The sequence below is a fragment of the Camelus ferus genome, chromosome 8 (assembly GCF_009834535.1).
Source record: "Camelus ferus isolate YT-003-E chromosome 8, BCGSAC_Cfer_1.0, whole genome shotgun sequence".
In the NCBI taxonomy this organism is placed as follows: domain Eukaryota; kingdom Metazoa; phylum Chordata; class Mammalia; order Artiodactyla; family Camelidae; genus Camelus; species Camelus ferus.
Window position 1 is genome coordinate 1840738 of NC_045703.1, and position 24580 is coordinate 1865317.

At 35.2% G+C, this 24580-nt stretch overlaps 1 protein-coding gene across 9 annotated transcripts in view; it reads left to right on the top strand.

The window, feature by feature from the left end:
* USP45 (ubiquitin specific peptidase 45) overlaps positions 1-24580 on the top strand; it is a 59428-nt gene that overhangs the window by 11640 nt on the left and 23208 nt on the right. For 8 of the 9 annotated variants that reach the window (XR_004321729.1, XM_032484409.1, XM_032484410.1 and 5 more), the window contains exons 5-9: positions 1977-2077; positions 14523-14665; positions 15048-15143; positions 16464-16594; positions 23490-23577. Coding sequence is in view for 8 of the 9 variants with exons in the window: in XM_032484409.1 (XP_032340300.1) it covers positions 1977-2077; positions 14523-14665; positions 15048-15143; positions 16464-16594; positions 23490-23577 (559 nt within the window). In the remaining variant the exon portion in view is untranslated. The remainder of the gene's footprint in view (positions 1-1976; positions 2078-14522; positions 14666-15047; positions 15144-16463; positions 16595-23489; positions 23578-24580) is intronic. The other variant, XM_032484406.1, reaches the window with a different exon arrangement.

Here is a 24580-nt window from a genome sequence, read left to right on the forward strand (position 1 = left end):
CTGTGGTCCCCTATTAAATCAGGGCTTCTGTATTTTTAAGTTCCATTGATGATTCTTATGCTTAACCATGGTTAAGAGATTAACATTTAAAGATAACATAAATGAGTGCTTTTAAATCGCTCAAAAGTTTGTTGAAAGAAGGTTTAACATATCCCTTGTACTCTTATTATAGTACTGATTTATGAGCCCTGTCTGTTTCTCGCCTGTAAAAAGAAAATATACTTCTATAAAGCTATTTATTTTTTCAATGATGATACTTTTTTTTTTTTATCATTGTGAGGAATTAAACCAGAAAACACATATAAAGTTTAAGCAGCGCGTGGCACATAGTAAATGGTCAATTATTTTTTGGATTATTTCCAATGGGAAGAAATAGAATTAAATTATCTTGAGCTGTCCTCTTTTCTTCAAATTCCCTGCCATTGTGCAGTTTTTATTTACATTTTCTTTTTGTACTCTTAAATTTACAACAATATATGTATTAAAAAGTGAAAACTAATTGCAATATCAGTAAAAATTTGACATTTCAATGTTTTGTAAATGAGCAATTATATTTTTATTATTTTTGCCAATTATTACATCAGTAAATATTCAGCGTCTATTATAATGGAAGCTTGATAATTGTAATTATTTAAATTCCATCATCGTCTATTGGAAAAGATATTTTGGGAGTGTTTCCTATGACTCGATTCCTTCACAGATTTATGTGTGTTTCTGTGTGCAGAGTAATAGAGTGGACAGTCAGTAAACATTGGACTGAATTGTGAGTGCTGTTTAGAAAATAAACTCAAACCTAATTTACAGCCCCTGATCCCAGAGCCACCAGTAGTTATAAGCAAGAAGATTGTGAGTGTGTCAGGTCGTATTGGTATAATGTGTTACATTTATAAAACACTTTCAATACTGTCAGACACTGTTCTTATTTGATTATTGGATCTCATTAAGATGATAATATATAGATGAAACCTTTATTAATATTGTATGCACTAATGAGTCAACTTTAGTGGAGGGTGGTTTTCTGAAAAGGAATGTGCTTTTGAAAATCTGTTCCCTAACTCCCTCTTCCTAAATAAGCCCCAAACAAAATAAAACTCTTACCTCATCCAGTCTTCCCTGTATCTTTAAGTAGAACCTCCATCACATAAGTATTCAAGCCAGAATCCTGGCAGTTATTTTCTTCCTCTTTTTATCTTATTTTTATTTTTCAACCTTTTAACAAAAGTAGACAAAATGGCAAAATGAATTCCTCTGTATCCATCACCCTGCTTTTAACATTACCAACTCACAGAATGTCTTGTTTCCTCTGGACCAGGATTTCTCAGTCTCAATACTTTTCATTTGGGTTGATGACTGTGTTGTGAGCGGGACTGTCCTGTGAGGAGAGAGTATTGGCCGCATCCCATCCCAGACCTCTAAGCGCTGGGTACCAGTAGGAGCTTTCCCAGTTGTGACAACCAAAAATGTCTCAAAACCTTGCCAAATGTCCCCTGAGAGGCAAAATTGCTCCCCTTTGAGAATCACTGACTACCCCTATCTGCTTCTCCCTTCCCTCTTCCTTATCTTTTATATCCAATTCATTACTGCTTCTACCTGAAAATATGTAAGTCTGTTCATTTCTCTCCAGATCCACTGCATCTGCCCTTATCTGCTACTATTCCTGATGCCATCCAATCCGACATTAGGGATGTTTTTAAAATGTAAATTGGATCATATCACTCCTCTGCTTAAAAACCTCTCATGGCATTCCATTACACTTAAGATAAACTACCAAAACTTTCATTTGAACGATAAGGCTCTATATGAACTGTCTTCTGCTTATTTCTGTAGACTTACCTTATTTCTCTTGCCTCATCATGTGTATCCCCCTTACTGCATAATTTAAAGACAAAAGTAGATAAATACCAACTTTATTATCTGACATGCCAAGTTACTGAAGATGCTTTCATAATATTTGCTTAAATTTTATCTTTTTCCAGGTGTTATGAGTGTGATGAAAAATTATCAACACATTGTAATAAGAAGGTTTTGGCTCAGATAGTTGATTTTCTCCAGAAACATGTTTCTAAAACACAAACAAGTAAGTTAAGCAGTTGCTAAAGAAATCTTATTAAAGTATAATATTTTATCATTCTTATAAAGAGATAATAAATTCATGAAGAGTACTTTGGATTTTACTGTGACCTCTTGGAATGAGTGCCATGAATTCTTAGGTAGCAATCTTCTGATGTTATCTTGTGTTGTATTTACATAACTAATAACGAGAAGCTGGAGAGAGTAGCGATTAGATTGTAGACTCAAGTCAAACAGTGCTGAATTTGAATTTAGGTTCCTACTAAGTTACTTCCTGTTCATATGGTTTTTTACTCCTAGTTTCCTTAAGTAAAAAATTAGTACAGTAGTTCCATCATATGGGATTGTTGTGAGTCTTAGGGCTGTTTGCTAAAGATTTAGAAATGGTGTGTGTAAAAATCCTTGCATAGTGCCTGACACATATTTGTGAAATGACACCTGTTATTTGTTACATAATTGTAGTGCAGTTCTGACACTAACAACCTGGAGTTGGCTAACCTTGCCGATTAAGGCCTCAGTCCCGCAAAAGATTGCCCTTACTTCAGATGACATTCTCAAGCTAGGGGTTCTCAGACCACCCACATTTCTGACTGATTGTGTACTGACTGTGAAAGTTCCCACTGCCCTCTTAGGTTCAATAATTTGCCAGAATGACTCAGATAATAATAACATTTTCATCAGAGAACACAGAAAGTGTTATACTTACATTACAGTTTTGTTATAGCAAAAAAAAAGATGCAAATCAGGACCAGTTGAAAGAAGAGACATGTAAGGTGAGGTCTGGGAAGGTCCCAAACATGAAGCTTCTGTATCTTCCTGTGGAGTCAGGACACACTGCCTTCCTGGCACACTGATGTGTCATAATAAAAACACACAGTATTGATAACCAGGGGAGCTCACTGGAGCTTTGGTTAGGATTTCATTGCATAGGCATGGCTGATTGAATCATTGGCTGCACGATTTAATTCAGTCTCCAATACCCTAACCCTCAAATCGCACACAATTTGGTCTTTCTGGCATTACTGGCTCCCATCCTGAATCATCTCATTAGCAAAAATTGTGTAGGGTCCCACAATGAATAAAAAAGATAACTTTTTAAGCATAAGCTATCAAGTGTGTGGTCTGAGGAGCTCACCATGAATAAAACAGACACTCCTGTCACTCTGGAAATCCAAGGATTTAGAGGGTGCTTCTCAGGAACCTGGGACAAAGGGCAGCTAAATCCATTATTATGCAATAGTAATGTGTTATATATTACATACTTTGTTATCTAACATATAAACAATATATAATACATGTTAATATAAATTAAGAGTATATCAGGAAGCAGTTTCTTCATTCAAAAATGTTAAGTGCCTACCACATGCCAAGTTTTATACTTTATGCTGTCTATAGTAGTAAAACAAAAACAGTTTTATCTTTCCCTCTTGGGGTTGAGAGCATAGTGGAAGAGACACAGAAATGTAAGCAAATATCTGGTAAGTGCCTCAAAGGAAAGGAACAGGTCGCAGTGAGAGGTAATAACCTGGAGGTCGTAGTGATCAAGAAGGGCCAGTGCGGCTGGAGTGTGGTTTGCTGGGAGCGAGCAGAGTGTGATGGAGTTAAGAGATAGGAGGGCAGGTCATGCATGATACTGTAAGGAATTCCATGGTGAAGAATTTTTATTTTATTGGAAATTTAATAGTGGAAGCTATTAAAGTGCTTTAAGGAAGCTATTGAAGTGCTTTAAGCAGAGGAGTAATCATTTCATCTTAAAAAATAAAGATAACTCTACCAAATGGGGAATAGACTGTAGTGGGCTAAGAGTGTAGGTGGGGAGAGGCTTACACAGGCTAAAGGGGGTTATTATTGGGGGGCAGGTGAGAGGTGAGTGGAGGTCCTGGTGGAGAGTGGGTGGGTTAAATGTGAGGGGTGAGGGACAGTAGAAGGAATCAAGTACAGACCTCAGGATTCTGATTAACTCAGTGAATGGGAATAAATAGCCATAATTTTGAAATGCCTTTGGAGCAGGAATTAAACTGCCTAGTAGGTGGCATCAGAAACTGAAAAATTATATAAAAATACAGTTTTCAGCTCTGTTTCCTATAGCCCAGTATATGCTTGTTTTGGTAGCTGTTCCTCTGAGACTCTACCAGTGAAGAAAGTGGAGGAGGAACTAGAGGAGGTAAACTCAGGTTCTTGGACAGCAGAAGAAGTGATTAATTTCATCACTCATTCGTTGGAAACTATGGTGGTTGTAGACATTAATACTTACAGAACAGATGTTGGTCTTAATGTTGTCTCCTGAAAACTTTGTGTTAATTTGGTTGGCCATTAGAAGAAATGTAGGGATATGATGCCAAGGGAGCAAAAAAATAATTGTAGAAATTATTTTCTGTGGATTTTTTACCTTAGAGTTTCCATGAGGTTAAGAACAAAGCCGGTATGATTCCATTCGATTTTACAGATTTCTTGAATACTTATTATCACAAAGGTTGTAAGGTAGGGAGCATGGATGGTATGGGAGAAAGAACACAGGCCCTGAGTCATGGGTGTCTGGCATTCAAATTTGAATCTTTCCATCGCTAGCTCTGTGACCTGGGGCAGGTTACACTTGTCTGAGCCTCATTTTCCTCAGCACTTTCTCCTACTTTCCCATAGGAATAGAGATTGATAAGACAGTTCCTTTCCTAAAGAAGTTTAAAGAGGCTTGAGATTAAAAAAATAATAATGCTATAAGCCGAATAGAATCTGTATTTTGAGGGATGTTCCAAGAGTCCTTTAAAGAAGGATGCAGTGTTCAATTGAAAGGAACTCAGAAGGAAGCCAGGATGAGCTGGCTTCCAAGCTGACCCTTAAAGGATGAACTTCAGATAGATAGAGAGGAGAAAAGAAAACATTTCAGGTGGTGGGAAGGAAGCGCCAAGGTAAGCTTTAATTGTCTTTACAGAACCATGGGTAGCACCTAAAACAGTGGGAAATAGTTTCTTGAAGGAGGTGGAGAGTGTAGAGCCTTTAAAGTTAGGGAGAGCCACATTTCTGAATTCAAGGTTTCCAGAAGTTCTGGGGCAAAATGTTATTATCTTCTTCATGTTCCAAGTTACAGCATCTCTCAGGCAAGTTGGATTTAAAATAAGATCCCTTGGTATCCTAGAAGTAAGTTTTTTGGGATAGTAATCTGCTGTATTCTTTCCTGAATGAGGGTTTAGTATATTTTCATAAAATACTCCATGAATCAAATATGAAAGTTGCTATTGGGATCTGTAAGAGTGCTGGATGTGATTATGTAGCTATTTTAAATGATACACGTGAAGATTGTAGAAATGTAAAAATGTCTGTATATGGTAATTCAAAAAGGATATGAAACTAAATACTGTGTTTAGGTGAGAGGATAAGAGTGACTTAAAAGGAGTCTTTTTATATTTTGCACTAAGTAAAAATAACTATCAAGAGGAAAGCCTGTACCTGTACCTTAAACGTATTTTTAAGTTGTACAGTGCCTGGGCTGGTTTCATATCTGATACATATAATTTAAGCTTCTCTGCTCAGTGAATCTCAACTTTTGTTCTCAGTTGCTCCTTAGACTCTTAAATTATTGAGGACTAAAAGAGCTTCGGTTAGGTAGGGTATGCCTTTCAACATCATACTAGAAATTAAAACAAAAAATTAAAGTATTTATTAATTTATTGAAAAATAGTAATAATCCCATGATGTGTTAACACAAATAACATATTTTTAAGAAAGATAACTATTTCCCAGACAACACGAACTTAATGGGTGGCATCGATTTACATTTTTGCAGGTCTCTTTAATGTCTGGCTTAATAGAAGTAGCTGGGTTCTCATATCTCCTTGTGCATTCAGTCTGTTCTGAAATCACATGGCCTGTAGTCTCTGGAAAACTGCATTGTATAATTGAGAATGAATGAAAGTAAAAAAATTAAATAACATCTTAGGCTTATTGTGAAAATATTTTTGACATTGAGGACACCTAAGACACCTAAGGACACCTAAGTTGTCTTCAGATCCACTTTGAGAACTGCTGAACTAGCCCATTTCTTTCTTGAGAGTTTCTGGCTTCAGTCTTACTTGCCCTAAGGCTCAGCTCAAATCCTACTTCAGTGACACTTTTCCAATCCTTTGTTTTGTCTCTTCCTCTATAAGCATACTTTAGAATCTTAACACTCAGTTTTGTGGGGTCAGCTTTCGTGTATATATGTCTTCCTTATAAAGCTCTGTGCCTTGGGGGATTGTACCCTGGCTGCTACTCTTTTTGATTCTCATATGACTGGGCAGTAAATACTTGCTGAGTTGAACTGAACTAGCATGTGACCAGTTTTTACTGAGGAGTAGATAAGCATTGCATTTCCACCAAAACACCCTTGAATATTATCAAATTGCTTTATTTATTATTCACTCTTTTAATATATTAGAGTTTCTACCTTAACGCCAGATGCTGTGCTAGATATTGGAGATACAGTAGTAAATAAGACAGATCTGTTTCTCAGTTCCTGCCATTATTGGTCTTTTGGTTAGTGAGGGATATTGACAGATCACAAGTAGAGTTGCTGATTAAATGGTGCTGTGATGGAGCAAGTACAGTGGACTGTGAGAACACGCTGGAGCCGTATCTAACCTGGACTAGAGGTGCTAGGAAGTGTTTATTTAGAGGAAGAGATTTTTTTTTTCCTTTCTTTTGTGTTTTTAGAGGAAGAGATTTCTAAGCTGAGAGCAAAAGGATATCAGCTAAACAGAGAGGGAAAGGGGTGTTTGCTCCAGGCAGAGGAGATAGCCATTGGTAAGGGAGCTTGATATGTTCAGAGGATTTTATAGAGCTGCAGAGTTGAGCTTTGTGATGTTGGGGATGGGGAGAAGTGAGAACCTAGAAGTTAAGTACAAACAGCTATTGAAGGGCCTTGTAAGTAGAATTTATCCTTTAGGCAGTGAAGAACCACTTATAGGTTCTAAGCAGAGAAGTGGATGATCAGTTTTGTGTTTTAGAAAGATCACTTACTTGACTGTACTGTGAGACAGATAGGATTGCCTATGTGTGTATACCTGCCCATTCAGATGGCAACAGCAACTTATATGAGCAAATAAAGATGTCTAAGGCTAATGGTTAACTAGGTAGGAGTGAGTGGAATTTTCAGAACAAGCAGGTGAGGTAATGATTATTTGGTTCCAAGATAAAGGAGTAGTGGGATAGCAAGTTTTTCCTTTTTACTCTTTAAAGACTAAACTTCTTTTCAGCTGTAGAAATGGGCAAATTACATTAATACTACATGACTGGTTTAGGTAATTGCATTAAGCAGTTGAGGGAACCCCAGTGCAGGTTCCCAGAAGAATGCTTACAGCTGTGTGGATTTCACATCTGATGCTAGGATTTGCTTTAAAAAAAAAAAAAAAAATCTCTCTACACCCCACCTCCCCGCAAACAGATACCAGAAAACTAAAACATCAAATAAAATCCCTTTATAATGAAAAGGTCATATATAACACAAGATTGAAAAATAGCAGGAAACTTTCTTGTGAGTCCCACCCAGAAATACATACTGTTAATAAGTGGGCTAGTGTTCTCTTATTTGTCACTTAGTCTTGTAAGTGTCATGCAAGTATTCTGCAAACACTTATAGAATCCAGGAATTCCTGGTGAAATTGTATTGTTGAATATTGGTTTGCAGTGTGTGAACCAGATAAATGATTGACAATCTCACATTCTTTTCTAAACCAATAAATTTGGCCCACAATTTTAATACTGATAGGATGCCATTTTCAAAGAACTTAAAGAGAGCATAAAATACTATATTCTGTTAAATTCATTAAGCTTATGCTTTTGGTGTGAAAAGACATATTGGTTCTTTTGGTTTTAGTAATGTAAGATTGCTGTATCTTTTTTTGAAATAAGAAAGTAAATGGTACATTTGGGATCTGAAATAATGTATCTAAGTATAAATAATATTGTACCTTTTTATAGTAACAATTTGACTGCAATGTAATACTTCGACTTTTTTTTTTTATAAAGAAGAAGTACATTTTCTTCTGTGTAAAGTGGCAGTCATATGCCTAAGAAATTTACGTGTTCAAGAATAGGTACTCAAGATAGTTATTTCCATATATAAAAGGGGTTAGGGACAAAAAAAAGGTTGAACATTAAAAAAACAAAACAAAACCTGTTACCTTTAGGGGTTTAAATCCAGGGTTCCTCATTCAAACTACAGAACACAGAATTACTTGAATGACTATTTTCTCAGTTCTCCCAAAAATGGCACTAAGTAGTACCCTTCTGGATATATAAGGAGAAGTTAACTGCATAGAGTGGGTGTCTCGGACATTCGGGCTTAATTTTTTTTTTTTTTTTTTTGAGGAACCTTTCAAGAAGGGCTGCTATAAACTTTAATAAAGCTATAAATTCACACACCAAAGACATCCAGCATTTGATTACATCTAGCTTTTGCTTAAGAGTAGTGGTCTTTTCTTTTATATCACCACTAGCATTTCTTTAGTGTCTTAAAACATCACACTCATTAACCTTATCATCCTTTGTTATACAGACAGATAGCGGATCACATTGTTTTAATGGGTGGATTCTGGAGCCAGACTGCCTGGGTTTGAATGTACTCTCTATAACTAGCCGTGTGCCTTTGATCTGCATCTTTACAGTGGGGAGAGTTATCAGAGGAGATAATGCTCTTGAACTCTTTCTTTAAATAAGCAAACTGCAAAATAAAATTGCTTTCTGCATGCCTATGGGAAACTCAGGATGCACCAGTGTTCCACTCTGGGTTTAACCAAGGCAGTTCACAAATACTTATACCTTAGAGAAAAGAGACATTTACTATTACTTGGTAACAAATCCAGTATTGGTAGTTTTCAGTTTTCTCCTGTGATGAGCAAAGCTGCATCTCTGAGTACTTGCTCTTAATTTCTGTAGGTTAAATTTTTTGGAATTTCTGGCTAAGTTATAAACACTTCTAAAATTTGATTACTGTTAAGTTGCCCTCCAGAAAGCTTATACAAAAGGTATAGTTGACAAGAATACTCATTTTTCCATATGTGACTTTGTTTGTAGTTTTTAGGTTTTTTGTTTTTGTTTTTTGTCAGTAATGGAGTTTTTAGTGTCACTGTTGCCAAGTACATCAGTTTTTTCTGTAATGTTCTTTTAGCCTTTGTGGTCATGCTTTGAAAGTCTTTTGTACTTCAAGATTATACAGATACTCACCCAGAATTTTCTGGTATGCTCAGGGTTTTTTAAAATTTATAATTCAATATCTTTAAACTTGATTTAAAAAAATAATTAGAGGATCTTTGTGTTGGAGTCATTTTTATGGTAGAAAAATTTGAGGTACTTTAGGTTACTTTTTAGATAGTCTTAGTCTTAGCCAAGTTGTTGGAAACTTTTTTTCTCTCTATTTTTTGGCTTTGCTGATGCTTCAACCAGTTTTCTGTCTTGTAAGACCTGAGGTATGTACAAAACCTATCTATTCAATTAAGCAGCAACTTTTTAAGTACTCAGATTATAGGCTTATTGTAGGCACAGAAATATGAAAGATCTTGAAAAATTTTATCTAGAATACCTGAAATTTTCTTTTAATGTTCTTTGCATTTTGGGGAGGGTCTATGTTATTTTATTACATAAGTGCAATATCAGATGACAGCATTGATAAAGGAGATAAGTAAGGTGAGATTGTATATATATATAAGTAATATATGTTATTAATAAAATAACCCTCTAGTCCTGAAGTGTGATGATTCTTTTCAATTATGAGCAAGTCATAGGCTCAGGTAAAACTTGAGGAAAACAGATCAAGTGATCAAAACTTTGTTTAGTTCGTCTTTTTTGTTATTGCTGTAGCAGCTTTGTCCTTTTAATTATACCATACTTCAAAACATCTTGAAGTTCATTCCTTAGTGCATTTCGTTCTGTGCTCATAAAGGAAGAGTTCTTAAAGTGAATGTGATGTAAAATCACTGCCAGATTGAGAAAGCTTTGTTCTCTAAAAACAAAATGATCAATAATTATTCTTCATTAGAAGTAATAAATTGCTTTTTATTAAAAAGCATACCTGTTTGTAGGTCAGATAATTGAGAGACTGATTCAGATACCATTGTTTTAAACTAGAATCTTAAACTCTCAGCTGACAGTTTCTTAGTGAGCAAATATACATGATTACTTAGTTTCTGAAAGTTTCACCAAAATGTTATCACTAATTTAAAAGCTTGCTATCTCTATACTGTTCACTGTATGTCAATTCCTTATGCTCTCACCATAAATCATAAGCAATTAAGTATAAATAATTACAGATAGTGGTTTATATAGTACCTGGCACACAGTGGACATTTGATAAATTAATTGAATTTGAATTGTTACATTTTATAAACATGCTACTTAGTAAAATGAAAGTCTAGCACTTTAAATAAAATACATGTAAATAATTCTTAGAAAATGTCACTTTATTTTCTGGTTATATTATCTGATCTATTTACTATTCAAGTCTAAAAGCATAATTAATTTTGAACATGTTCTCACAGACTTACATGTAAAAAGTCAACAAACAGACTCTTGCCACTTGTGTGAAGTGGCTATTTAACCATGAAATAAACTATTTTTATTGCCATTGCCCCATGGATATGTTCTTTCTGGCAGTGCTGTCCATATTTGGTGGCTGTGCATGGAGAGCCAGGTGGTGCTGAAAGGCATCGCACAGTGAAGCGTGGATATATCTAGGTTCGACATTTGTCATCCCTTACTGCTGAAGGGAAGGGTAAAATCTGTTTTTCCATATGCTTATGCTTTTTTTTGCCTGCAGTTTTGACCAGATGGTCTTATGAACATTGTTTACTTTAGGATGCTGTCCCAGATGTTTTGAAAACTGATGGGTAAATGTGGTACACAGATACATAAATCATTTGTATGTTACAGTTTAAAAGATGCTATTCTTATAAGATTAAAATAGAATTTATTTCTGAAAGTATTTTCCCAAGTGAATAATAAATATATGTTTATAGGTATATATTATATATATATATATATATATATATATATATAGTTAATGTAATGTATGTAGTTTATTTCCCCCAACCACTCAGTTTTCATATTAATAGGCTAAAAAAATATTATGGCAACATTTTTTAAGAATGTTAACTAAAGGAAATACTTTTGGGGAGTCATATTTGTTTGGGGTAACATATACTTAAATCTGTAAGAATTCTGCCTACTGTTTTTGTAATTCTTTTCATTATACATAAATCACTGAAGAGAAGTTAGCTGGCAAAATGACAATGGATTTATAGTCAAAAGATTATTGTTATAACCTTGGACAAATGACTTAACCTTTTGGAGACAGAGTTTTGTAAACATAAAATCAGACTAACAGCCTTACCCCAAAAGATTGAGCACTGCTTGGATTTAATTAGTCTTTCATCTTAAATCTCTTAAAGATCACTGTGAAACCATCTAGTGGCAACAGCTATAATGAGAGACTGAAACCTGCCAGTTCAGGGCTTTAGTTGGAATCTCAGATATAATTATGAGGTGGACTGCTCTCTTTTGCGAACCCTGCCGGGATCCGTATGGGGCTTCCTCTTGTTTGTGTAGTGCTTCTTAAGCCCCGAATGGCCTTTTTCATTTGCTTTTACATTCCCTTGCAGGTTTGAATACTATCTGGCCTTTCCCTCTTTCTCTTTTCTCTGTGCTTCGTCTTTGCACTTCGGTGACCTCCAATGATTGTGCCAGCCTTTGCCCCCTAGCTGTAGTATGGGGTTTAAATCTTATCCCTTATTTTTTGATGTTTGGAGGACAGGGGAAGAGATCTATCTTGCTAGTTCTTTTCTGTGTTAACTCAGAATTCTGGGATTTGGAGTTGAAAACAGTCTTCATTATCTGAACAACAGATATCCAATAACAACCAATAATGTTTAAAGAATAAACATACAGGAATAAAGGAGAAAAATAGGTAATTGGGTCTATAATAAAAAATTGCATCACAGGATTAAAGTTAAGACTTGAAAGAAAAATCTTTTCCTTGTAATAAATTTGTTTAATGAAAGAAACATCTGAGAAACCACCAATTTATTTTTCTCAATGATACGTTTCCACGCGTTAGAAAGAAAAGCTAAGATCATGAAAAGCACAAAGTCAATATAAAAGGTAGAACTCATATGAGCAATTCAGAAAAACCAATTAGAAATGAGATAAACTTGAGGGAAACCACCCTCCCCCCCAGAAAGTACAGGAAATGATTAAAGAGAAAAAAGTGAGAGCAGATAAACAATGGACATGAAGGAAAAAGGGAGAGAAAATAAGCAATGGACATGAAGGATGGCTCGGAAGATACAGATTTAGGCACAAATCACAATTTCGGGGGGCTCTGGGGGCCGGTTTTCACATACTCACATAGAGCTTAGCGTGCCAGGTGCTTTGCCAAGCAAACTTAGCTCACTTAATCCTTAGGAAAATCGTACGACAAAATATGTTAATAATCCCACTTGATTAACACTGGATTAGTCCCATATCTAGATGCCTTTTCTTTGGCAAAATTCCTAGGTGCCAAGTCAGGCCTTGTTTGAACCAATAAGATGTGCGTGATATCAGTCTGCCAGTACCTGAGACTAAAGTTTCTCTCGATGGTGTTTGTTTTGCGCTGCTGTCCCTGAGAACAGGGCTGCCTCCACTCCTTTCACCTCTCTTAATGCTCTTGTACAGAAGGGCAGGGTGGGGAGGGGACGTCTTAACTTATTTACCTCTTAAGAACTCACTGGAGACACAGAAAGCTGAAATTTGACTATATTTGCTGTTTAATCTTGTAGATTTTCATTTAAGTTGAATTTTTAAAATGTATGTTCTTCCCGACGTCACACTCCTGTGGAAGAAAGAGCAGTCATAAGAGACATTCCCTGATCTCCATCAATCTGATTGGAAAAACAGACAGCCAGACGTTTAAAAAGTTAACTAGCAATGCAAGACAGCAAACATGTCAGTATTAGGTGAATAAAACACATGATTGTAAGTACTGTGAAATCTGAGAGTTGAAAGGAATTTAAAAGAACATTTAGTTAAAACCGGAAGTGAGAACTTGGGAATTTCCTGTTTAACTTAAAATCATGCTGATTCAGAAAGTGATCTGTTGTTAAATAGGTAAAATCAGTAATCTCAGTTCATAAATGTTGGAAATTGTTCTTTTTTGTATTGTTTTTAAACGTGATATACTGACATAATTAGCAAATCTGCATTAATTATGCATGTTGGTAAGCCTAAAACATGCACTTATATACCATACATTTATGTATTAGGCATTTTACTTTTTATATTATACAGTGGGGCTCCCCTTCCCCACTATCCACACTTTTGCATCCTCAGATTCAAGCAACCGCAGATCAGAAACACTTGAGAAAAATTCCAGAAAGTTCCAAAAAGCAAAACTTGAATTTGCTGCATGCTGGCAACTATTTACATAGCATTTACATTGTATTAGGTACTATAAGTAATCTAGAGATGATTTAAAGTGTATGGGAGGGTGTACATTTATATGCAAATACTGTGCCATTTTTATATAAGATTTGAGCATTCATGGATTTTAGTATCTTTATTTTGACAATTTCAAAAGTACAGAAAAGTTTCAAGAACAATACCAAAAAAATTACCACTGTAGGGTTTTTTAAAAATCCATCAGTATTTCTTTTGTTTATTAGTCGGCATTGTCTTGTAAGGAAGTTTTCTCTCTTTCATCCTCATTTTAAAATCTGTTTTATTACAAATTCAGATTCATTCTCATTTTGTTCAGTGAGTAATAATCTAATAGTACCCCTTTTTGTTTTATAATGACAAATTGTTCCAGATTGGACCATTGGGAACTTATTCAGAATGACACCTGTATATTTTGACATGCTCATCACTTTTTTTGAGCACTTCCTTATTTTCTAGCACAACAGATTGTTATAGGCTGATTTTGCCTCTTTGCTGCCCCAGGTTTAGAATCAGCATTAGAGTCTCCATTCGTTTTGGTAGGGAGTGGTATTTAGAAACTGTGGTCTTGAGGGAGGGTATAGCTCAGTGGTAGAGCACGTGCTTAGCATGTATGAGGTCCTGGGTTCAATTCCCACTACCTCCATCAGAAATAACTAAACAAACAAATATAATTATCTCCCCCAAATTAAAAATAAATGGAGTCATAGAAACTATGATCTAGTCTTTTCTACTTTTTTTTAACTTCATTTTTTAATATTTAATTTTTAAATTCATCTGGATTTTATTCTGTAATGTGGTTTGAGATACAGATGTGTATATTAAGATGAATTAAAATTAGTTGCTTTAGCAGTAAAATACAAAACCCGAGACATTTATTTGTATTTGTATTCTTGCCATTCAAGAACACTCATTCAGAGGAAAATCTTATTTAATTTTAAATAATACATTTAAATTATGTCAGATGATATGTATTTAATTTTAAATCTCATGTCAATTATGTTTTCTCTTAGATGCATTTTCTAGAATCATAAAACTTTATGAAGAAAAATGTGAAACAGGTGAAAAAAATAAGGGAAGAAAAGGCAGCAGTGTAACATCTGTGAAAGGAATTACGAATTTAGGAAATACTTGCTTTTTTAATGCAGTCATTCAGGTAAGAGCCATGAGAGAGCTTTGAAAAATGTAAAAGGTTATTGTAATTAATTTGTGCTCATTGGCACACCTGTAGTCTGTAAATGACTGCCAAATGTTCGTCTAGAACTTTGTTTTCTTTTTGATTGTTTTAGGCTGTCTGTAGCCATTGTCATGCACACACATACACTTTTTTACACACTACTTCTGAAAGATCTTCTCTTTATTTTACTGGGACTCTATCAGTAATAGTGATATATATTAAATGTAAAATGTACTCAGCTAAATTTTCTAAAACTTAAAAATTTCTTTTTTGCTATGCCAGGTGATATTTAAAACCTTTAAAACTGTAAAATCAGAGGCATATTATAACTGAATCAGATGTTATTTTTGTTTTCTTTCAGAATTTGGCACAGTCTTACATTCTTACTGAACTGATGAATGAGGTCAAAGAACATGGTACAAAACTCAAGATTGTTCCTTCCTCAGACTCTCATCTGGTAAGAAGCATAATTATCTGAATAATAGCTCTTTTCAGATGAGTCAGTGATGTTGCCAAAACCTATCTTTCCTAGTTCTCAGAATTGTCAATTGAGATGATAGTCCTAGAATTTGAAAAATATAATTCAGAAGCATTTTGTGAAAACAAACAATTATACTTAAAACTTCTAAAATAATAGCTTTAAGATATGGTTCAAACATATCATGCGTGGGTCAAACAACACAAAAAATACTTGAGGCAGCTTCCACGCAAACATTCTAGAAAAGACAAAAAGGGGTTTGACGTTTGTTGAATGAAATGTCTAGGTCCTGTTTTGTAGTTGCTGGTGACATTTGTTTAAATACAGCATTTTGGTTCTTTAAAGGTAGATTCAATTCTAATAGTGACCATCTAAAAGTTTTTTGGAGCCTACTTTGATAATGGGCTTTTAAACTAGTGAGAAAGGAGTAGGGGAAGGCAGCCTCTGACATTCAGAAGCTGGTCTGACACCCGCAGTTAGGTCGTGTTACTTGGTTACTACTAGACTGGTGAAATGAAACAAAGCAAGGCTACTTCATAATTTTGTCAAAACACAAACAAAAACGAGGTTACTCTACCACTTAGAAAATCCCGAACACCCTCTCTTGGCCAAAATGAGTCACTGCAACTTTTTTCACTTGTTCCAGCTTTATTCATATTCTAGTCTCCCTTTACTGAGATACTCAATCATAAAATCACCCCCACTTTCTGACAGCATCCAGTTGGGTCACTAGCAAAGATAACATTTTAGAAAATAAAATCTGATGGGGAAAGAGTTCTAGAATAAAGAGCATTGATCCTTCACACAATTTTAGCTGCTTTTGTCAAGCTTTATGTCTCTCTCCTTTAAAGGAGGGAGATGGTGTACCATTTTTGTGACATAATTTCCCATTCCTTATTTTGTTAGTGAAATATTTGGGGAAAGGAAGGGGATGGGGTATTGCTAATGAATGTAATTTATTATTATTTGTGAATATGTACAAATATCAAGTAGATGAGTAATTTTACTTTAGGAGAGCATATTAAGGGACAGTTACAAGCAACTAAAGACTGGTTTTTCACTCTGAAGCTAATGGTTTTATTAAGTAAAGGGCAGAGAATATGAGAATACTTGTATTTTTCAAGTTAAAGTATTAAATTTCATTTTTTATATATTCATTTTACATATGAGGGAATAGTTTCTTAATACACTTGAAGCAGTTTAATCATCATTTAAAGAAAGTGTAACTCTTAGATTTTTTAATAATGTTTTATTTTAAAATTATATATTTCTGACATAGAGTTGATCATGTTTTTAAAGGACCCATTAGTGGTGGAACTTTCAGGCCCTGGACCGTTGACCTCAGCCTTGTTCCTGTTTCTTAACAGCATGAAGGAGACTGAAAAAGGACCACTTTCTCCTAAAGTTCTTTTTAATCAGCTTTGTCAGAAGTAGGTACATCTACATTCTTAATATAAATAATCATCAGTTATAAAATATGAATGTATTTATTACGTAGTGTGAGTAGTTTGACTCTTACTGTAACATTGCTTGTATTGCGTTGACCACCGTGAGGAAGAACCAACATTTTTTTAGTCGCAGCTGTGTGCTTTATGTAAATTACATCTCAGAAAACTAAAGAAATGGTTGTGTGTCCCCATTTTCTATGTAAGGAAACTGAAACTCACAGAAGTTGAGTCGCTTACCTTGTCTCATAGTGACAAAGGCAGGGTTCAAACAGAGCTCTGTCCTGCCTTAGAAGCCCATGACGTAATACCACAAAGTGAGAGAATACAGAATTGTACAATCCTGAAGTGTCACAACAGGACACCTAACCTAGTTTTCTTATTTTTAAAGATGAGCTTGGAGACACACAGCGTTTAAGTAAATTTCTCAAGGCATTACAGTATGTTTAAAAACAAAATCCTTGTGTACCTAGGATGTATGACACATGTCATGAGGGACCTGACTCAACTTTAATGCACTCATTTACTTCTTCATCCAGAAAACTGCAATCTTACTTTGTATCGGGTACTTGCTGGAATCCAGGGGCGCGCAATGTATAATTTATTAAAAACAGACCCTGCCAGGAGCTCATACACTAATCCAGTCCACAATAACTGAATATGTAGAAACAGAATTCTTTAAATGTGAACTTGCATTTTTTTGTGTATCTCTAGGCTTTAAAATTTCATTTTGATTGACGCTAGTTACTTGTGCCATGGTATTGTGTTATATTTTATTTTATCTCATGGTATTATACTAATGTTAATTTCCTTTTTTAAAAAAATTGCGTTGTGGAAAGAACCCAATATGAGATCTACCCTCTTAAAAAAATCTCAAGTGCACATATCCTATTGTTGACTGTAGGTGCAATATTAGGCAGCAGATCTCTAGAACTTATTTATCTTGCTTGACTAAAACTTTATGTTTTTTGTTTAGTAACTGCTCCTTCTCCCCCTGTCTCCAGCCCTTGGCAACCATAATTTCACTCTTTGATTTTATGAATTTGACTATTCTAGGTAACCTCATATGATTGGAATCATGCAGTATTTATTCTACTGCAACTGACTTATTGGGCATAATGTGCCATGGTATTTTAAATGTAGTCCAAAATATGGAGGGCTTATTTTATGTTTCATTTGGTTGCCAAAGGGTGTTTTTTCAATGCCTGAAGAGCAGTAAAGCCCTTAATAGTCTCAGAGACATGGATGCCTCATAGAGTTAAGTTTTTAGGACATTATATGCTTTAGGAACTTTTTTTGGTGGGGGGAGGTAATTAGGTTTATTTATTTATTTTTTTAGAGGAGGTACAGGGGATTGAACCCAGGACCTAATGCATGCTAAGCATGCACTCTGCCACTTGAGCAATACCCACCCCCATTATAAATTTGTTTTTGACTCTGCCAAAAAGAACTTTGCTTTGTTTCATTTTTTTCTGGTTTTACAAACATTTATACAAAATTTCAAAATATTAAAATAATAGATGCTCATAGGTAAAAATTCAGACTACTGTTATTTGTTTCTTTATTCTCTCCAAAAGTCATTATGCATACACAGACATATATAAAAATTGTTTGCAGCATGCTTGTTTTGCTTAATATATTTGCATCTTTCCATATGAGCACATGGGGATATAATTTATTTGATTTTACATATAGATATATGTGTGTGTATATCATTGCACTTGTGAGAGTATGTCTGAAGGATAAATAGAATTACAGGATCCAATGTTTGAAAATGTTAAAAAATTGCATTTTCTTTTGCCTTACTGTGTTTTCTTTTAAAAAGATATGTATATACTAGCAAAAGTGATTTTTTAGAAAATCAGGTGAAGATTTAAGCCATGTATGTTGAGTCTATTTTTGGACTTTGTTCTGTTCCATTGGTCTATATGTCTGTTCTTATCCCAATATTGTATTGTCTTGATTATTGTAGCTTCACAGTAAGTCTTGGAATTGGATGGTGTGAGTCCTCAAAGTTCCTTTTTTTTTTTTTTATTAATGAAACTATTCTAGGTCCCTTGCTTTTTTATGTGAATTTTAGAATTAGTTTGTCAGTTAGGATTACATTGAATATGTAGGTCCATTTGGGGAGAACTGACATCTTAATAATTTTGAGTCTTCCAATGTGTGATTATGACATACCTTTTCAATTATTTAGGTCTTTGATTTTTCCTCATCGAAGTTTTATGGTTTTTATCCTACAAATCCTACACTCATTTTGTTAAATTGACCTTAGGAATTTCATGTTTTTTAAATGCTATTTATTGTAATTGGGTACTTTAAAAATTTTTTTTTAATTTTCAGTTGTTAATTTCCAGTTTTATTTAATTTACAGTTTTGTTCCTAATATCAAGGGCAGAGCATTCAGTCTTTCACACATAAGAATGATACTGTAGACTTTTCACAGATTCCATTCATCAGGTTGAGGAAATTCCCATTCCTAGTTTTTTCTGAGAGATCTTACCAGGAATGGGTATTGGTACATCTTGACTCCTGGCCCAGAGAAAACACGAGATGATAAATGCTTGTTGTTTTTTAAGAAAAAAGAATGAATATTAAATTTTATCAAATACTTTTTCTGCATCTATTAAAATAATCATGTTTTCTTTTAATCTGCTGAAATAGTGAATTGTATTAATAGATGTTCTGAATAGCTTTAGTGAATATATTTGACAAGCAATAAACTGTTTATTTAAAGTGTACTGTCAGTTAAGTTTTGACATACGTATGTACTTGTGTTGCCACTGTCAATATGATGAATATATCCATTACCCTTAAACGTCTTCGTGGGCTCTCTTGTCATCCCTCTCTCTGGACTCCCTCTGCTAAGCCCCATTTTTGTCACTATAGATTAGTTTGCATTTTTTAGATTTCTGTATACAGTTGACCATTGAACTACACAGGGGTTAGGGACACCAACCCTCCCCAAAGTGGAAAATCTTCATATAACTTTACAGTTGGCCCGCTGGATTCCGGGTTGCACATTTGTGGGTTCAGCCATCAAGGATTGTGTAATATTGCAGTATGCATTTATTGAAAAAAAATGTGTGTGTAAGTGGCCCCACACTGTTCAAACTTGTGTTGTTCAGGGGTCAACTGTAAATGGAATTGTACAATATGCACTCTTTTTTTTTTTTTTTTTTTTTTTTGGTCTGGCTTTTTTTACTTGGCATAATTATTTTGAGATTCATTCATGTTGTATATATACATTGATTTTTGAGAGTTGAACCCAGTCTCTTGAAGCATCTGTTATAATGGTGATTTGTCAGACACTTTGACCACTTGTGATGAATTGTTGGGAGCAAGCTCTTCAACTTTCTTTTGGCCTTTTTTCCCTCTTCGATACCTTGTTATTTTGCAATAGTTTTAAGTCTCACAAAAAGTGACAAGAAGAGTGCAGAGTTCCTATGTACCTTCATCCAGCTCCCACCGATGATAATATCTTACATAATAGCAGTTTATTGTCAGAACGGGGGAATTGACATTAACACAACGCTGTCAAGTCCAATGTAGATCCTAATGGATTTCACCAGTTTTTACCTGTACTCTTCTTTGAAAGGTTCAGAGAGATTGTAGAGTGATTCTGTTTCTCCATTCTCAGTCACACCCACCTTTTGCTTCCTTTATTCCCTCAGGTTGCTAACTAATATTGATGTGCTGAGTTTTCTTTGGGTTTTGTCCATGAGGAAATTACACACATATATAGTCCTAGTTTTGTGATATTCTGTGGTGTTTCATGTACCTTAAGAGTGCCACCAAATTATCAAGAGAGAATGAAAGTTCAGTATACTATGCTGGGTATGTTCTTCAATATTATCTTCTGCTTTATTATTCTACCCTTCAACCATGTATAGTTCTGAGTTTCTCCTATTTTGTATTTTTATGTCTGTGGTTTTATTTTCTTATTTCTAATATTTTTAATTGGTCATCTTGTATCTACATGCTCTTAATTTTTTTCCTATTTTTTAATATCTAGGTTTCTATTGGCAATTATGCTCACATTTTATGTTTTTGGACATTCTCAAAATATTTAACATCTTTGGGACAGTGCTATAAAATTTATTGGGAGTGACATAATTTCATTTTGGTTGTTGATCTAATGTTGATTAACATTGGATTTCTTTATGTATTTTATAGTATTGGTTTGTAGGCTTCTTTGGGGGTGAATTCTTTATTTTTCCATTGTCATCTTTCCACCTGTGCTTTCTCCCATTTCCTCCACAGCTGTGAGCTTCCCCATCCACTGCCATCTCCTCCCCTTCCTCAAACCCACTTTCCTCTCTCTGCCTGAAATTTTTAAACTTTAAGATAGCCTCACCCCCTGTCTCCAGGCTGGCCTTGGAAATCCAGGTCTCTTAATGGTTCAGTTACAGTGCTGTGCTTGTTTGGGGAAGTGAGAAGAGTCTGTGGAAGGCTTGGCTCAGCTCCAGGTCCGTAGTCTGTGTCTGTGCCCTGTTGCAGCCTTAGGCAACACTTGCCTGAGGGCTGCCTTTCCCCTCTTGGTAAGATCCGCCATCCTGAAATGATGAGCCTGGCCCTGGTCCCCGTCTGCAGTACTTTCAGTTTTCTTTACCCTTCAGGTCTGTGCTCTTTCAGGCCTGGAGCCTATCAAGTCTGTTTTTCTTTTTTTCTTTTTTTTTTCTCTGCCTACAATTTTGTGTTCTATTTTTGTTCTGTGGATTTTTTATCTTGAAAATCCCACTTAGACCTTTTTGTTTTGTTTTGTTTTCTCTTTTTCCTTTTATGTTTAGAGCAGAGAAAGTTTTTGGATTGTGAACAGATTGATTCATCTTCACTCAGAAGACATCTCCACGAAGTTTCTCTTGTTCTAAATTTTTCTCGACAGTCTGTTCCTGTTTTATGAGTGTGCATACATTTTCCTCTTATAATTTGAGGTCTTTTAAAGTTCCCAGTGCTTTCCCATAGTAACACTTTTACTAAGGTACAGTTCCTGTGAATGTTCCCTTTGTTTGGAATAGAGTGAATTTCTTCACTTATTTGGTCATTTTTCTATTCATATCCTTAAGTTTGAAGATGTCTTCTGGTGTTGGTAGCTCAGATGGGTTCCATTAGAGATTCTGTAAAGCACCGTATGATTTGTTCCCCAGTCTTAGGTAAAAGATGAGAGAAAAGAAATCTAGATTTTATTCAGTTTTCTTCAGTGGTTTAGAAGGCAGTAAGTGCTTTGTGCATGGCTGAGATGGGGCTGTAGGCAGAGACGTGGTGGAGGCCTTTTCTCCTTTGTTTCGGAAGATTTCCTTCCTGTGTGTCTGCTTTGAAAGCCATGAACTGTCTTCTCCTGCCTACCTCCTGGCTGGTGAGGCTTTCTGAAGGATTCCCCTCTTTCCCCTCCCTGTCCCCTCCCTGACCTTTCCTGGCACCTCCAGCACAAGTGTAGTGTCAGGCAGTTTCTGTCTTTCATGAATTCCAGCTGCGGAGACCCAGAGAGGGTTGGAATTGGTGTTCATATTGGTTTCTATCCTCATCTCTGATCTAGGAGGTGGGCACTACATGCAGAAAAGAAAACCCACCAGGGAAGCGTTCTCAACATCATGATGCTCTTTTCTTCTTCTTAGCAAGAGTGAGTAACCAAAATGATGGTTCCCATTACAGGCTAGATTCACTACTGGTTCAGAGAGTATTTTAGCATCAGGAACTCAAATTAGCATTACAAGGGTCAATGTTGATCATGAGATAATGAAGAATAATGCTTAAAATCTTGGACTCAGGAATCAAAGGACCTGGATTTATGTCGATGGCACACAATTGTTCTTCCGTATAAAGTGGAGTTTGTATTACAGTTGTCCCTCAGTATCCACGAGGGATTGGTTCCAGGACCTCCACAGATACCAGAATCCACAGATGCTCAAATCCCTTATATAAAATGGCCTAGTATGTAATATGAATTCCTTAACAGCATTGTTGTGTATATCAAGTGAAAAATGTTGTAATGTCATGGTGAGACCATTGTAAACTTGTCTTGTACTACCATAAAATAGTCTTACTGTTTTGTATTTTTTAATTGAAGTACAGTCAGTTACAATTTGTCAATTTCTAGTCTACAGCACAATGTCCCAGTCATGCATATACATATATATTTGTTTTCATATTTTTTTCATTAAATGTTATTAACAAGATACTGAGGTTTTGTATCATTTTGACAAAATTCTTTCTTCATCTTAGATCAGAGCACTTTTTAAATTTAGTACTTGTTTGCATTTAAGGCAGAAATGTTCATTTTAGCATTGAGTTCATTGAAGAAAATATTATTTTTCAAAGTTACTGAAATCAACTAAATACTTGCTGTCGATGTCTCCATGAATAACACCTGATCCTTTTATTTAATATACAGGAAATGTGATTATCAAATTAATAAGTTGAATACATTCACAAAGGTATCAGTTTATCATAATCTCTTGCTTTTCTTTGAGTGATTTAAGGTAGGAAGATAATAAATCACAGTGCCTTGGGTTTGAATACTGTTTCCTTGCCCACTGTGTGACCTTGCAAGTTATTTAAGTAGTCGATCTGAGCCCTCATATAAGCTAGAGAAAGTAAATTCCAAGCTTGTTTGAAGATTATATGACTTAGCATGTGTAAAGCTTAACACATGTACTTGTGCTTGGTGTGTAGTAGTTGCTTAATAAATGACAGCCATGTTGCTGTACTGAATATCTCATCTGAATTGAATGAGTAATCACCTTTTGTCTTTCTGCTTAGAAAAAAGAGTAAATTGAATCTTTGACTATATGTTATTTCAAGATGATTGTAAATAATACTAATATATTGTTGATAAAATGATTATTCTTTTCTTCCTCTTTGTTTTGGTTTTAAATCATAGGGCCCCTGGATTTAAAAGTTTTCAGCAACAAGACAGTCAGGAGCTTCTTCATTGTCTGCTGGATGCAGTGAGGACAGAAGAAACAAAGGTCGGGTTTCTTTATGGTTATCATGTATACTCTTTAAGAAGAGGGCACAAAACTGAAGGAATGAATTTTTACCAAAATTTTAGTGTATAGTTGAGAATAATTTGATTTTTTTAAACTATTTATTGTCCCCTTGCTTTTTTTTTTTTTTTTTTTTTTTTTGCCTCTTCTACTATAAGATTATTTTTTTCATCCTTTCACAATCCTATTATCCTTTATTGGTTAATACTCTTTGGCTATAAATAACAAATTAATTAAAACTAGCTTAAAAAAGAAAGGGGAATGTAATAATCCAGATGAAGGTGGATATAGGACAGGAAGGTTCTTGGGAATCCAGAGACTATTCTCCTTTTTGCCCCTGGTTTCACTGGCTCTGTAGATTTTCTTTATTCATCTGTCTGCGGACCGAGTAGTGTTTTTGCTTCTCTGTCTGAGTGGTACCACATGACCACCATGGTTTGCATGTTGCAGCTCCACATGTATAAAAACGAGCCTGGCTATGTGTGAATCCCAATTCTAAATTTTCAAGAGAGAGAAACTTTGTTATCCCATGCTGGATTAGGATCTAGTCAGGAACCAAGGGATTGGGGTTCCAGCCTCCTGGATCAGGCAGTGTTTCTGAGTAAAGAAGGACTGGATAGATTTCCCAGTGTTTATTGTAATCCTCTCCCTTAATTGAGTGGCTGTTGGTTGACTTTAATATTAAATTAGTTATATTCACCTTTTTTTGGTGGGGTCCTATGCAAATAGGATACAATTTTCCAGACAAAATGCAAGATATTGAAGGTGTCAAATACACAGCACATGCCCTCCATTGCCCCCATTTCTCACTCACAGCAGACGTTGCTAATCATTCATAACAACTCCACTGAGTCAGGATTCGGTCTCAGAATCATTCTCGACATAGCACACTGGGCAGCCCCTTCCAATCATAATTGTCATAACAGGTGAAATCTATTTCCTGTTCAGGATGAATACCATTCTTAATCTATGTATTAATATGTAG